The sequence below is a fragment of the Melopsittacus undulatus genome, chromosome 7, assembly GCF_012275295.1.
Source record: "Melopsittacus undulatus isolate bMelUnd1 chromosome 7, bMelUnd1.mat.Z, whole genome shotgun sequence".
NCBI classification, from domain to species: domain Eukaryota; kingdom Metazoa; phylum Chordata; class Aves; order Psittaciformes; family Psittaculidae; genus Melopsittacus; species Melopsittacus undulatus.
In genome coordinates, this window is record NC_047533.1 from 38,884,883 (window position 1) to 38,899,085 (window position 14,203).

A 14,203-nucleotide genomic window follows, 5' to 3' on the forward strand; every position below is an offset into this window, starting at 1 on the left:
GAAGGATTAATAACAGTAAAATAGGCATCTATTTAATCACTCTGAAAAAAAAATTGTGTGAACTGGGGAAGGGAGAGATATCAGTCAGCATTCTTTCAACATAAAATAACCTAACTGTATTACATATGGCTACTTCATGAAAAATTAAGAAGAGCACAAGAAAACATGATACAGCCTCAGTTATGTAGAGTTTAGAGGATTTCTAAAGTACAAGAATTAAATCAATTCAGATGTGCCAAAATGACCCACCCAACTTGAAATTCAGTGGTACTTAATTCAGAGTAGAGATGCCAATACATGTTTCTTGTGTGTTTGCTCTTCTCCAAACATACAGTACCAAATATGCTTAAATTCAAAACAGTCAAGCATTCAAAGATGCATTTCTAATCTTTATTTTAATAATACTGAAACTCAGATAAGTAAATCTTCATAATGGTTCCAGACATAGCTCCATACAAGTCTTTTCAGTAAGTTTCTTTCAGATTTTCGAACCAGACATTCATGTTAAGCATTTGCATGCTATATGAACCACTTCTTCCAGCTGAAAACTGTTCGACTGAAAAGTTATATAGGCTTATATAACTGGAAATTAAGATGATGGAGATTTTTACAGTGTTACAGGAATTAATAGGGAATTAGTATTACAGGCAATATTTACTCCCTAACAGAAATTAAAATATTTCCTGCTTACTGCCACTAATTCTTTTTCTAATAACTGGAAAGTAGATAAGCTTTCTAAAGCATTAACACATTTAAAAATATATCAACAGGAGTCAGTATGATCTTCATTAAAAAATGCTACAGTATCACCATATTGAGCAAACATAGCCTCAATAGCAGTGCTCTCAGTATAAAAAGCATTTTTACTTGTCAGACACCTCATAAAACCAACTTACAGGCTTCCCCATAAGTTGTTTATTACTAGAGAATTGTTAGCCTACAGGAAAACTGTTGTGCTACTTCACAGTTCTTGTTTTGAAAACTTTCATCCATGGTCTATATTTTTATAAACATAGAATAGCCAGAACTGTACTCACTTTACAATTTCACTTCAATTGCATTAAAGATAGAGAGGCAGTTTGTCAAAGGACACTGCCACTAAACCAGCAAATATGAGAGGGTAAGATAGATGTGTGCAGAATTAATCTTTCTAACCCCAGAAATATCAAGCTTAAAATCTTATAAAAATGATTTTACTGCAGTGCTCCCTCTCACTCACCCACGGACTTCTCATAATAGTAGTCAGAAATCTGCTCCTCTTAAGTTCCTAGCTGAGAAAGATTTTACCTAAAACATTAGTAAAGAAGACAATCTCTTTCGCTGTCTATCAATCTGCTTAGAACAAGGGCTACATACACACTAGCAACTAATATTTCAACAGAAACAACCAAGAAACCCCAGACACCAAGAAGTGAAAGCTCTTCATGCTTGAAGTCGTAAAAGATGCACTAAAATTTGAAATAAAACCTGTTTCTCAGTTCCATATCATTGTTATGGATTAATTTACCTGAGGAATTGTTAAATTTCATTTAAGGAATTTAAGAGCATTCACTCCTTGAGTTGCATTCAAAAACTAATGATAATAGAAGTCTTTAAGTGACTGTAATTTTCATACCTTTACTATATATAGATAATGTAAACTTTGATTAACTTTTCTAAAGCAGTTTTTGATATTCCATTCAGAAGAGTCTCATTTCTCTGCATGGCTACTTTGCACAAGTATATGAAGCTCTCTAACTCAGTAAAATTCCAGGATTAAAATCTAACGTGTTGCATCAAAAATGGACAAAGTTAATAGGTTTTCTGATCAAAGTGGAGCCTAAGGAAAAGATGTCAAACTAAAACTTGCGGTATTACAGAAATCATATAGTTTCAAAATACTGTATTAATAAGGGCCAATGAACAGTTCACAGTCTCTTTGACATGAGTTTCAATTATCAATAAAACAAAAGACACTTGTACACATTTATTTCAGCTAACAATCAAGCAGTACTTCAAAGCAAGCAGTCCAGCAGGTAGACTTTTCACTTTTTTTCTTCCTTTATACAGACTACAGCACATTACAAAATTCAATTTAAAGCAAAACCAGTTGGGCCTTACCTCTGTCACTGAAGTCATCCACAAGAATGATTTCTGCTATCAGGCTATCTGGAGTGCGGTTGATAATACTGTGTATTGTTCGCAGGAGTGAAGTCCAGCCTTCGTTATGAAATGGGATAATTATGCTAGTATTTGGTAGCTTTTCCAAGTACACCTTGTGCTTACAGCTGGAGAGACAAGAAAATAATTGTATAAGCATACTGAAAAGTCTGAGTTGGCATATACTGTGGGCCATTCAACCATCATGGTTTCTGGCATGAAATCCAGCAGTGTAATCAAGTGGTACTTTCATATAACAATAACTAGTTCATTTAAAATATTTATATTGCTTACAATATGCAATACATCTGAACAATTACAAAATTTAAGTGGAATGAACAAAAATAACAAATCACTGGTTTGAATTAGATTATTTTCCTTCACTGAAAACTTTATCTTACAAAATGACAGAGGACACGTCTCCTATGACATTACTTCCAGAAAACAAAAGAATTCTGAAACATAATATGAAACAAAATAAAATCTGAAATTATTTCTTTTTTGTCCATAGCATAAAAAAAGAATTGTAAAAACAGTCTACCACAAGAGACAAACTCTAGACAACAATTCAGTATTATCCTGGGTGATGCGTGCTTATAGTATGTGAAAGAACAACATCCACAAATACAACTCCAACTTCACAGCTAGGTATTCAAAATAATTGCTGCTATTAAATATGAAGATAAACCAAAACATGATTTTCAAAATGCAGACTGATACAAACAAGAAAATGTAAACAGCCTTTAATTTTTCAAAGGAAAACACTGCACCTTCCACATTTTAATGGAATGGCATCTATGCAATATCAAAGCTTAACCTTACCATTTTCAGTATTGAGTTGTTTACATATTTGTGCAAAACAACCCATTTTTAAAAATAAATAATGGCCTTGCCATTCAGTTTCTCCTGATAGCTGAGAATATTTCAAAACTAATGTTCAGGTTAATGGAACTGATAGGATTTAATCTTTCATATTTTGTTGAAAAAGGGGGGGAAAGGGACACATATTTTTGCTGTTAATACACCATGGCATTTTTAGCTCTGGGGACAAAGTAACAGAATGATTTCTCATTCTGCACCCAGATAAAGGTATGCCTACAAGCAGAAATGTCAACCTTGTGATAAACACACAAAAACAGGAAAAAAAAAAAAGAGGTGATGGGTAAAAGTAAGACCTGCAACTTCAAGGTTTAAAAAAAGGGGAGATATCTTTGTTGCTTTTCAGCAAGAATAGCTATGCATAACAATTACTGCTGTAGCTTATAATGTTGATTTACACATATTTGCAGCTTAATTTGCATTTCCACTTGTCCTGGTTTTGGGTGGGATAGAGTTAACTTTTTTCCTAGTAGCTGGTACAGCGCTGTGTTTTGGCTTTACTCTGAGAATAATGCCAGTAACACATCGATGTTTTAGCTGTTGCTATGTAGCAATTATGCTCATCAAGGACTTCTCAGTCTCACATGCTCTGCCAGTGAGGAAGGACAAGAAAGCCAGGAGGAAGCAGAGACAGGACACCTGACTCAAACTAGCCAAAGGGGTATTCCATACCACAGCATATTATGCTGCATATAGAAACTGGAGGAAGTTACCCAAAAAGGACTGATCATTGCTCGGGTCAAGCTGGGTATCAGTTAGCAGGTGGTGAGCAACTGTACTATACATCACTTGCTTTTCTTGAGTTTATTCCTCTTTCTCCTTTTCATTATAATTATTATTAACAATAGTAGTATATTTTGCTTCGGTTTGTTTCAATTATTAAACTATTCTTAACACACAGGTTTATCTTTTTTCAAGATTAGCCCCATCCCACCAGGGGCTGGGATAGGGGGGGAAAGTGAGTGAGCAGCTGCATGTTACTTAGCTGCTGGTTGGGGTTAAATCACAACACACTTTATAAATGTCACTTACAAATCAATATTTACTAGTTTATTGTACAGCTACCACACTGATGAAGTGTTCCAAAGATATAAGAAAATGTTCACACCTATTACAGTTGTATTTGCAAAATATTAGCTGTTATGTAGTTGTGAATAAGCAACCACGTTTTTGAATGTTTTCTTAAAAAATTAGATTTAAACTTGTAATTCAGACATTTCTTCCTAAGATGTGGCAACAACAAATTTAATGACAAGCTATTTGCAAAAATAATACTTTTTGAAGCTTTTTAATAAGACGTTAGCTGGTAGAACAGATATACCCCCTGGAAAATGGACAGTCACTTTGCAAGAATGAGAAGTTCTGGAGAAAACAGTGCTGATTACCTAATGACAGAAAGTCTAAGTATATATTCTAACATTTTGGGAGGGGGAAAAAAAAATTGCTGCAGCAACGTAATTAAGTAAAAATCTTTTTCTTATCTGTAGGAAAAAGAAGGCTGTCAAATTAAGAAATTCACCTAACAAACACACTAGCTACTGTTGGCAGCTGTTTGCCAACAACGATGCTTCCTGGGCTAGATCAAGTGTAACTAGTATATGTATACTTATTTATGCTGTTCTTCAAAGTACATTTTTTTTCCTCTAGCATTGTTAACTCCCAGTAAGTGTGGTTTTGAAAATGAATAAGTTCTCCATCTCCATAAAACCCTAATATAACACACAAACCCCCAAAATAGTAAAAAAAAAAAAACAAACAAACAAAAGAATGCCACACTTAAGACTACAACTTTCAAAGGGTAAGGGTAAAAAACAGCAACACCCAGAACATGCAAATGCATCAGAATGTTGTTTATTTCTAAACAACATACCTTTTGAAAAAGATTGTACTGAAATTTGTGTATTTGCATGATCAATATTGTAAACTCAAATGTATATGGATGGGAAGGTCATTAGATTTGGACACACTCATTGATGGTTTCAGGGTAATTGCATATCCTAACTGATGAGAAGCAGCAGCAACACTGATGGACTTGGCTTTAAACTAATCAATTCTTCCCACAGAAAAGATTTTTCTATTAGACCCAGAAGAAAGACACATTTATAGGACAGAAAAGAAAAACACCTTACCTTTTCTTAACATCTCCATCATTCCAATTTGACCTTTAATCCTCATGTTATTTACTTTTACTTTGATAATGACTGCAAAGGTACCTGGCTATGTGAACAGATTTCTAGTAAGACCCACAAGCCACCAAAATGCTTTTTCCTACTTTTTTCAAATAAGGTAGTCAGATTCTCAAGTTAATAGAAATGGAAAATTGAATTTCATCATCTTCTATTGTTAAGACAGTCTCTAAGGTTTCACAGTGGTGCCCTACTTGCCTTTCTTCAGCAAGTTAAATTCTGCTCAGTTTTAGCCCCTGGGTCTCTGACACGAGACTTCTAACTTTACAGAAGATCACTATGTTTTAGAAGATGTGATAGAGAAATCCATTTTAACTGAAGTTCTATTCAGCATTATCTAAAGCAGGGTATAGCTGGCTCTGTGCTGTGATGGGCTGCAGGACAGATCTGATAGATCGCTGTAATGTTCAGAAAAGGCCCATGAATTGTAATAAGGAAACAGAGAACCACTGCTGAGAATTTGATTTAACAAGAGATAATCATATATGCATGCAGCATTTGTTCAAAGTCCATCAGTGTAGTTCTTCATATTCTGCATAATAGAAGTGTTGCCAAATACCCTGGCCACAACAAGACTCCTTGGAAGCAGAGTAGTATTGCTTCCTGTAAGACATTGCTAGTCTTCGATGTGATCAGGTCTTTGCGCATAGAACAAAAAAAACAGTAATCATATCACTAGGTAAGAGTGCAGTCCACAGTCATAAACTATTATTATATTTAAATTTATTAATGTGACTACAACACAGAATAAACCAGTGTGGTAGATGAATGATTCATGTATTAAGCATAAAAGTTTTTATATGCAACAGTAATTAACAAACGAATAAATCTTGACACACATAGAATTATCTTCCCTAATACTATATTTTAGTGATGATAATGATGTTTAAAACCAAGAAGTATCAGCAAGTTATTAGACAAGCTACTAGAAAAATACTTTAACCATTAACTGCAACAACTTTGCCTAAGCATCAAAAATTTTTAGAAGCTGTTTTTCAACACTTTTCTTATAAAAAAATTCTGTGGAGTGCATTTAGAGAAGTGCTGACAAAGTTTGATCTTAGCTTCAAACCATGCTTTATAATTCATGCTGATTTCAAGGTTCCTACATACCCCTTAGCAAATATTTTATTTTTCAACCACCATAAAGAAGTCACAATTTCAAGACTACATGCTTTTTGCTGTCACCAAAATAATCCTAACATAAGAGTGTTTTAAGCATTACCAAGCAAAATACAGACTCTGACTTTAATATGTCTGCTCTCTAAAATTAATCTGGTTAAATAGCTTAAATACCCTATGGAATGAATCTTTTAAAATCGAGATTCTTGATTTTCCAAATAAGTGAGAAATTATTATAGAAACATAGAATCATAGAATAGTTAGGGTTGGAAAGGACCTCAAGATCATCTAGTTCCAACCCCTTGCCATGGGCAGGGACACCTCACACTAAACCATATCAATCAAGGCTTCATCCAACGTGGTCTTGAACACTGCCAGGGATGGAGCATTCACAACCTCCCTGGGCAACACATTCCAGTACCTCACCACCCTAACAGTAAAGAATTTCTTCCTTATACCCAATCTAAATCTCTGCTGTTTAAGTTTCAACCCATTACCCCTTGTCCTATCACTACAGTCCCTAATGAAATGTCCCTCACCAACAACCCTGTAGGCCCCCTTCAGATACTGGAAGGCTGCTATGAGGTCTTCATGCAGCCTTCTCTTCTCCAGGCTGAACAGCCCCAACTTTCTCAGCCTATCTTCATATGGGAGGTGCTCCAGTCCCCTGATGATCCTCGTGGCCCTCCTCTGGACTTGTTCCAACAGTTCCATGTCCTTTCTATGTTGACGACACCAGAACTGCACACAATACTCCAAGTGAGGTCTCACGAGAGCAGAGTAGAGGGGCAGGATCACCTCCTTTGACCTGCTGGTCACGTTCCTCTTGATGCAGCCCAGGATACGGTTGGCTTTCTGGGCTGTGAGTGCACACTGAAGCTGGCTCATGTTCATTTTCTCATTAACTAACACCCCCAAGTCCATCTCTGCAGGACTACCATGAATTTCCTTTTTGCCCAACCTGTAGCTGTGGCTGGGATTGCTCCGACCCAGGTGTAGGACCTTGCACTTGGCATGGTTAAACTTCATGAGGTTGGCATCAGCCCACCTCACAAGTGTGTCAAGGTCCCTCTGAATGGCATTCCTTCCCTCTAGCGTATCAACTGAACCACACAGTTTGGTGTCATCGGCAAACTTGCTGAGGGCACACTCAATCCCATTGTCCATGTCACAGACAAAGATATTAAACAAGACCGGTCCCAACACCAATCCCTGAGGGACACCACTCGTTAGTGGTCTCCAGTCGCACATTGAACCGATGACCACAACTCTTTGCGTGCGGCCATCCAGACAGTTCTTTATCCACTGAGTGGTCTATCTATCAAATTGATGACACTCCAATTTAGAGACAAGGATGTCATGCGGGACAGTGTCGAACACTGTGCACAAGTCTAAGTAGATGACGTCAACTGCTCCACCCCTGTCCATCACTTTTGTAGCCCCGTCATAGAAGGCCACCAAATTAGTCAGGCAGGATTTCCCCTTAGCGAAGCCAGAGACTTTCATAATTTCCTGAAGAATGCAATCTTACCAAAATTTATCAGAATAAAATATAAAGCAAGATTTACTGTAGAAAGTAAATATGCTATGTATAAAAAAAGGATTAACATTACCACGAAATTTTAACAGTTTTTAAAATGAGCACTAATATTCACTAGCTTTTGTTTTTGGTTTTGTTTTTTTTAATTATGGCATATGTCACGTGAAACTGAACTGGCTTCCTACAGAAATACTTCAAATACAGCTGAGGAAAATATTTTTATTTTTCCAAGACTCACAATTTACCATTTACTTCTAAATTGCAGTGTCCAAATCTCTGAATCAACAAATCGGGAAGGGGTAAGGCAACAAAGAAACAACAGTATTTATCTAGGACTCAGGGCAGGATACTATTCAAGGCTGAAGAATAACCCAACAACCAAAACTAGAAAAGCACTAAGAAAACCTTAATAGGATACTACTGATTGACCTTACTAAAGTATTACAGATGCTTTCCTAAAGATGTGTCTTTTTTTTGCAATTAATGTATTTAAGTGCAACACATCACCGCTTATTCATGGAACAATGCTGAGTAAGAGGTTCAATAGCTAAGGTTAAGAGAATGACAATTTTTTAGCACAAATGTTAATAGATTGCTTCAAACTTATTATTAAATAAATTTTTATATCTTAGAATAATTTCTGTTTTAATTCTGAAAATTACATACAAATGTCTTGGTAGGAATACCTAGGAAGAAAATAACCATGCTAGGCAATTGTCATCCTGCTAGGTAGGTAGCTCACACTTGTATTTTCTGACTGAAATTACTATGTTAGCATTCAGAAGAAAGGGAGTTTAGAAGAGAACATGCAAAGGGCATTACTCATCTCCCTCACACAAATACTCAGAATTATGAAATAACATTAGCAATTTTGACTGCCATAAAAATATTTTAGACACAAAGCCTTGTTATGCAAGTGTGAAAAAAACCTGGCACCAAATGGTGAATTTTCTGAAGAATCATATACAATAACATTTTCAAGGTTATTATCCTGAATATAAAGTTATGAACTTTGATTTATGGTTTCAAATATCGCTATCCTTGATAGATCATGTCTTTCTGTCCATATTTTATACCTTGATATCTGCTATTTCTTATCAGAGAATAAAACTACATCACTAAATTTGTCCTTTAAAGAGTTTCAGATAAGATTCTTTTAGAAACAGAGGACCTCTCTATAGGGGCATGAGTTGTTTTCAGTAAGTACCTCTTCACTATCTCTGGACAAAGAATCTTCCTCTTTCCCTTCCATTATTAGATAGATTACTAAGCGTTAATCATATGTATGATTCAAGTATGTCATTTTAAAAAAAACACTCTGAAAGCTTCACAATGCTTTTTATTAGACACACCTATCACAGAGGTGCCAGGAAATGATGAGTATGAAATCAAAGTTCTTTACTAAAAGCTAAGGTGGACTTTATTTGTAAATAATCTGTATAGTGAAATATGTTAAATATATATATAACTGACAATGTGGAAATTTTCACCAGTTTGTATTTGGCATGGTGCTCCTAAAGTTTGTCAGGGCTGAACATTTGCACCCTGGAGTTCAAGGCTTTTTTTAATAAAAACAATACACTCTTCACTTGCCCTTAAAACACTTAATATTGGTTTAGTTATTCTTTTGAGAGATAAAATTCTTCTGAGTTGAAATAAGAGTCAAACCTGAGTTTCTGAATAAAACAATTTTAGAGACAATTTTGAAGTTACAGGTAGACTTTCAGAAGGTTAAGGGAATAGGAAGAAGTTCCTTTATTCCTAAAATACTAACCTGCCTGAGGAAGAAAAAAAAAATAATTGTCACAGAAACATCTGGAAGCTATTTGCAGCAAGCACTAATAAAATACAACTTGCAAAGAGGGCAATCATAAAAAGAGAAGTAGTGAAAGGAGTTAAAATTATACTTTGTTATTCACTACTGAAAGTCCTAAGATGATTATGATTTCATTGTGTAGGTTAGCCTACTCTATTGGGCAGAAATAGAGAAACAGCATCCTTTTACTTCAAGGTATAGGGATAGTTCTGTTTAATTCCCTGATGAGTTTACAAGCAGGAAGAAAACAAAAGTCCTAAACTATCATACTAGCTTAAGATGCAGAACTGCAAAATTCTCCATCTTTACAGCTTCTCTGTTAATACAAACATTCAGAAATCTACTATCTCTGTAGAAGAGCAAATGACAGAAAATAGGCTTCTAAAATGATGAAAAAGTAGAGCAGGGCTGGCACCATTTCAGCCACTTTACAGCAAAAGCTGATTCAGAAAAGCAGCAATATGTTTGACCCTGTGGAAGTAACAACAATATTTTAGGCACATTAAGGGATGGAAATAGCAATGCCTTGGCCAGTTACCAGGCTCTGTGCCTTCTAGACACAAAAGCCTTGTAAACCACCCTTTCTGACAGACAAATAGCATAGGAGGAGTTAAATGTCTTGCAGATATCCCTTTGCTGGATTTAGGAAGCAAGGTAGCAGCCTGCTACTGCAGTTACTTGATTACAAAAGTAGCCCACCTCCAATTTTCTCCTCTTTCATGAAGTGACAAAGAGCAAAACAGAAAAAGATTTTCAAGCTTCCACCCCTTCTCCTCACTGCACCATCGCACATCTCCCCCCCACCCCGGCTTTGTCAGCACATGCTTTCTGAGCTGAGCACCTTTTTCAGATCTGACCTTTTCTATCCTTTATTAAACCAACTACAGCACCCACTGGGTTCCCAGTGGGAAACTACTACTGACAAGCCCTCTATAAACTACCAAGACAAAATGTTTTCCAGGGAAGATTTACATAGCATGTGTCTTAGCATGTCAAAGTACTCAATTCACAGCAACAAGCTTCAATTGCACCTTGTTTCTGTTCCAATCTAGCTTTGTCAACAAAGCCCAGTGAAGTAGTGGTAACTAGTAATTTCTGCTGCCATTTGACAAGGCTGTAAAATTTGCCTGGGTGTGAACTGACGGAGGGGAAAGTAATCTTCATTTTCACAGTGGCTCACAGCTGGGAAGCAAGCAGGCATTACTGGGTATGCACCTCAATAAATGTTACAACACTTTTCCCTACTAGAACAAATAAGCCTTTTCCAGAATATTATTGCTATTTTCATGACAATTTAAAAAAATAATTAAATAATAATAAAAAAATAAAATTCTACAGTAGTGTCCTTGCTTCTGCTGGGACTGAGTTAATTTTCTACCTAACAGCTGGTAGTTGTGGCTAGGTAATGCTTACCCTGATCAAGGACTTTTCAGTCTCTCATGCTCTGCCAGTGAGGAGGAGCACAGGAAGCCGTGAGGAAGCAGAGACAGGACACCACACCCAAACGGATATTCCATACCAAAGCACATCATGCCCAGTATATAAACTGGAGGGAGTTTCCCAAAAGGCCCAGACAGCTGCTCAGGTCAGGCTGTTTATCAGTCAACAGGCAGTGAGCAATTGTATCATGCATCACTTGTGTTTCTTGGGATTTATTCCTCTTTGTTGTCTCCCTTTCCCTTACAATTATTATTATTCTATGTTATTTTGTTTCAATTATGAAGTTGTTCTTAAGCCACAGGTGTTTTTTTTTCTCTGCAGAGAGACTGAAGGGTGAGTAAACAGCGGTGTGACAGTTGCCAGCTGGGGTTAAAACACAAGCAGAAATAGTCTGCATTACCACTATTAAACACACTAAAAATAACACTTCTTGGAAACTAAATAGGCAAAGCACTACACTCTTTATGTAGGTTTTCTTCAATATGGACTTCAAAGCTGATAGACCTGCACTAGGCACTTTTTACTTTATGCCATAGCATGGTTAGGGTTGGAAAGGACCTTAAGATCATCTAGTTCCAAGCCCCTTGCCATGGGCACAGACACCTCACACTAAACTATGTCACCCAAGGCTCCCTCCAACCTGACCTTGAACACTGCCAGGAGTGGAGCACTTGCCGCTTATTCAGGCAACCTGTTCCAGTGCTTCAGCACTTTCACCGTAAAGGACTTCATCCTTATACCTAACCTAAACTTTCCCTGTTTAAGTTTGAACCCATTACCCCTTGTCCTATCACTACAGTCCCTAATGAATAGTCCCTCCCCAGCATCCTTATAGATCCCCTTCAGATACTGGAAGGCTGCTATGAGGTCTCCACGCAGCCTTCTCCAGGCTGAACAGCCCCTATTTCTTCAGCCTGTATTCATAGAGGAGGTACTCCAGCTCCCTGATATTCATTGTGACCCTCCTCTGGACTTGCTCCAACAATTCCATGTACTTCGTATGTTGAGGACACCAGAACTGCACACAGTACTCCACATGGGATCTCACTAGAGCAGAGTAGAGGGTTCTACCTGATGGTCATGCTTCTTTTGATGCAACCCAGTATATGGTTCACTTTCTGGGTTGTGATGTCAATTTGCATCATTTTGGTCTGTCATGGACAGTTTCTCCATCAGTGCATCACTGCATTTCTTTAAATGTGAGTTTGCCTTACCTGGTCCTTCAAAACAAAAGGTTTCTCTAACCAAGCAAAGAACATGAGAGGCAGATAAGCCTGAAGACACAAAGCTCATCTGTGTTTGCAAAGCTTGGTTTACAAGACAGTGAGGTATAAAACCATAATGGAAAGATCTTACAAAAAATTATAAAAAACTTTAAAAAAAAACTCTTTTACACGGTTTAAGAAACTTTTCTACTCACCCATAGGTATTAAATTTAGGCTTGGAAAAAACAAATGCATACAGAATTTTATACCAACTCAAAATTCCTCATAAGCAAGCCTACATCAGCAAGCATCTTAGTACTATAATTATGTTTTAGCTAAACCTTGCACTTCATCACCTACGAATTCAAAAATATCATCAAGTAGCCCAATTTATATAATATACACACCCCCAAGCCACTTGTGAGAGAGACTACAAAAAAAAAACCTACAAAAACATTGATGTATTCATAAATCATTCGCTCACACCAAGCACACTTTTAAAGATCAATAAAACCCCTCTATTTTGAGCCTAGGTTCATCTTCCTGGCTGAAGGAGAAGAAACAGGATTAGAATCTTAGATTTTTGCATCTCAAAGTGCATCTTAAGTATGCTACTGCATTAACAAACCAACCAGTAGTTTGGGCAGCTACACTTTAACTTCTGTTTCATAAATCCTTATTATCCTTTTACCACTCCCTCTTGCATTTCAAAGCTATCCCAAAGGCTTCTAGGAACCTGCTGGTGGATATCAGCCACTCCAGTTTTGTACCAGTCCTCAGGTACTTGTCCCAGTTGTCTTGGTCTTGAGAGTGACCTCAAAAAGATATCAGTTCTTCAAGGGTACATCCTATCAGGGCGTAAGAACTTACTATGTCCAGTTTGCTGGAGTATTTTAAGATACCTCCATCTCTCCTCCACTCCCTTTCACAGCAATATGTGACCAGGCTCACACTTCTCTCTCAATACCATCTTCCATACACATTATATGAAATAAAATAATGGGTAAGATATTACTAGGTCTGACCAGTATCTATAGCACTGAAATCCCAGCCAGTGGACATGGGAGCAAAAGCTGTAGAGTGCTGTCTTCAGGTGTCATGGACCACATGTGCCTGTAAGATAAGCAAGTTCTCTTGCCTGCTACTACATCTTGTGTCCAGCGTAGCTTTCAGAAAGTAAGTGCTCAATAACATTATTCATAATCAAGCTAGACTAAAGAGAAAGAAGTTGTTGTTTTTTTTTTTTTATTCCAGCCCTGCTTCACATTTACTGCCCCTATTACATGAGGCCTAACAGCTAATTCTGTTGCCAGCAACAATGTACTGCTAGCAGTTGCCGTGTTGTTATTAGAGCTGAAATTTCATTTGCTTAAGTATCCAGTCTCATGCAAATTCACATTAGATAAATACCTAATTGTATGGAAAAAACAACCCCAAACTTGGAAAGGAAACAAGAATGGATGTGTAAAGGAAGGTGTACTGAGGCTTTTCATAAAACTATTAACAGAATATAGCATCACTTTCACCTGTGAAGTGCAAAGGTATAGATCCCCAGAACATTCCACATCTCACAGTTCTTAGGGAAGTTACACAAACTTTCCAATTTGATTATTGTGTTATGTGAGAGTTAGAAATTCTTCTTAACTGCTGCCAAATGCTAATAGACTTGGCTATCCAGATGTACAAAACTGGCTGGAGGGTAATACCCTTTAGTATTCCTGTCCCTACTAAGTTTAGATTTCACAGTTATGTTTACTGCAGCTTGCTATATTCTTGGGAGTGTAGGAGGCTTCACTAGATTTTAAGTAACATTCAAGGCATCTAAACACAGAAGAACTAGTTTCCTCCACTTGTATAAACAGCTTATTTCTTTATC

At 36.9% G+C, this 14,203-nt stretch overlaps 1 protein-coding gene across 1 annotated transcript in view; it reads right to left on the reverse strand.

The window, feature by feature from the left end:
• Positions 1 to 14,203, reverse strand: part of GALNTL6 (polypeptide N-acetylgalactosaminyltransferase like 6) — a 463,044-nt gene that overhangs the window by 262,133 nt on the left and 186,708 nt on the right. The window contains exon 4 of the mRNA XM_005145519.3: positions 2,101 to 2,267. Within this exon, the coding sequence (XP_005145576.1) occupies positions 2,101 to 2,267 (167 nt within the window). The remainder of the gene's footprint in view (positions 1 to 2,100; positions 2,268 to 14,203) is intronic.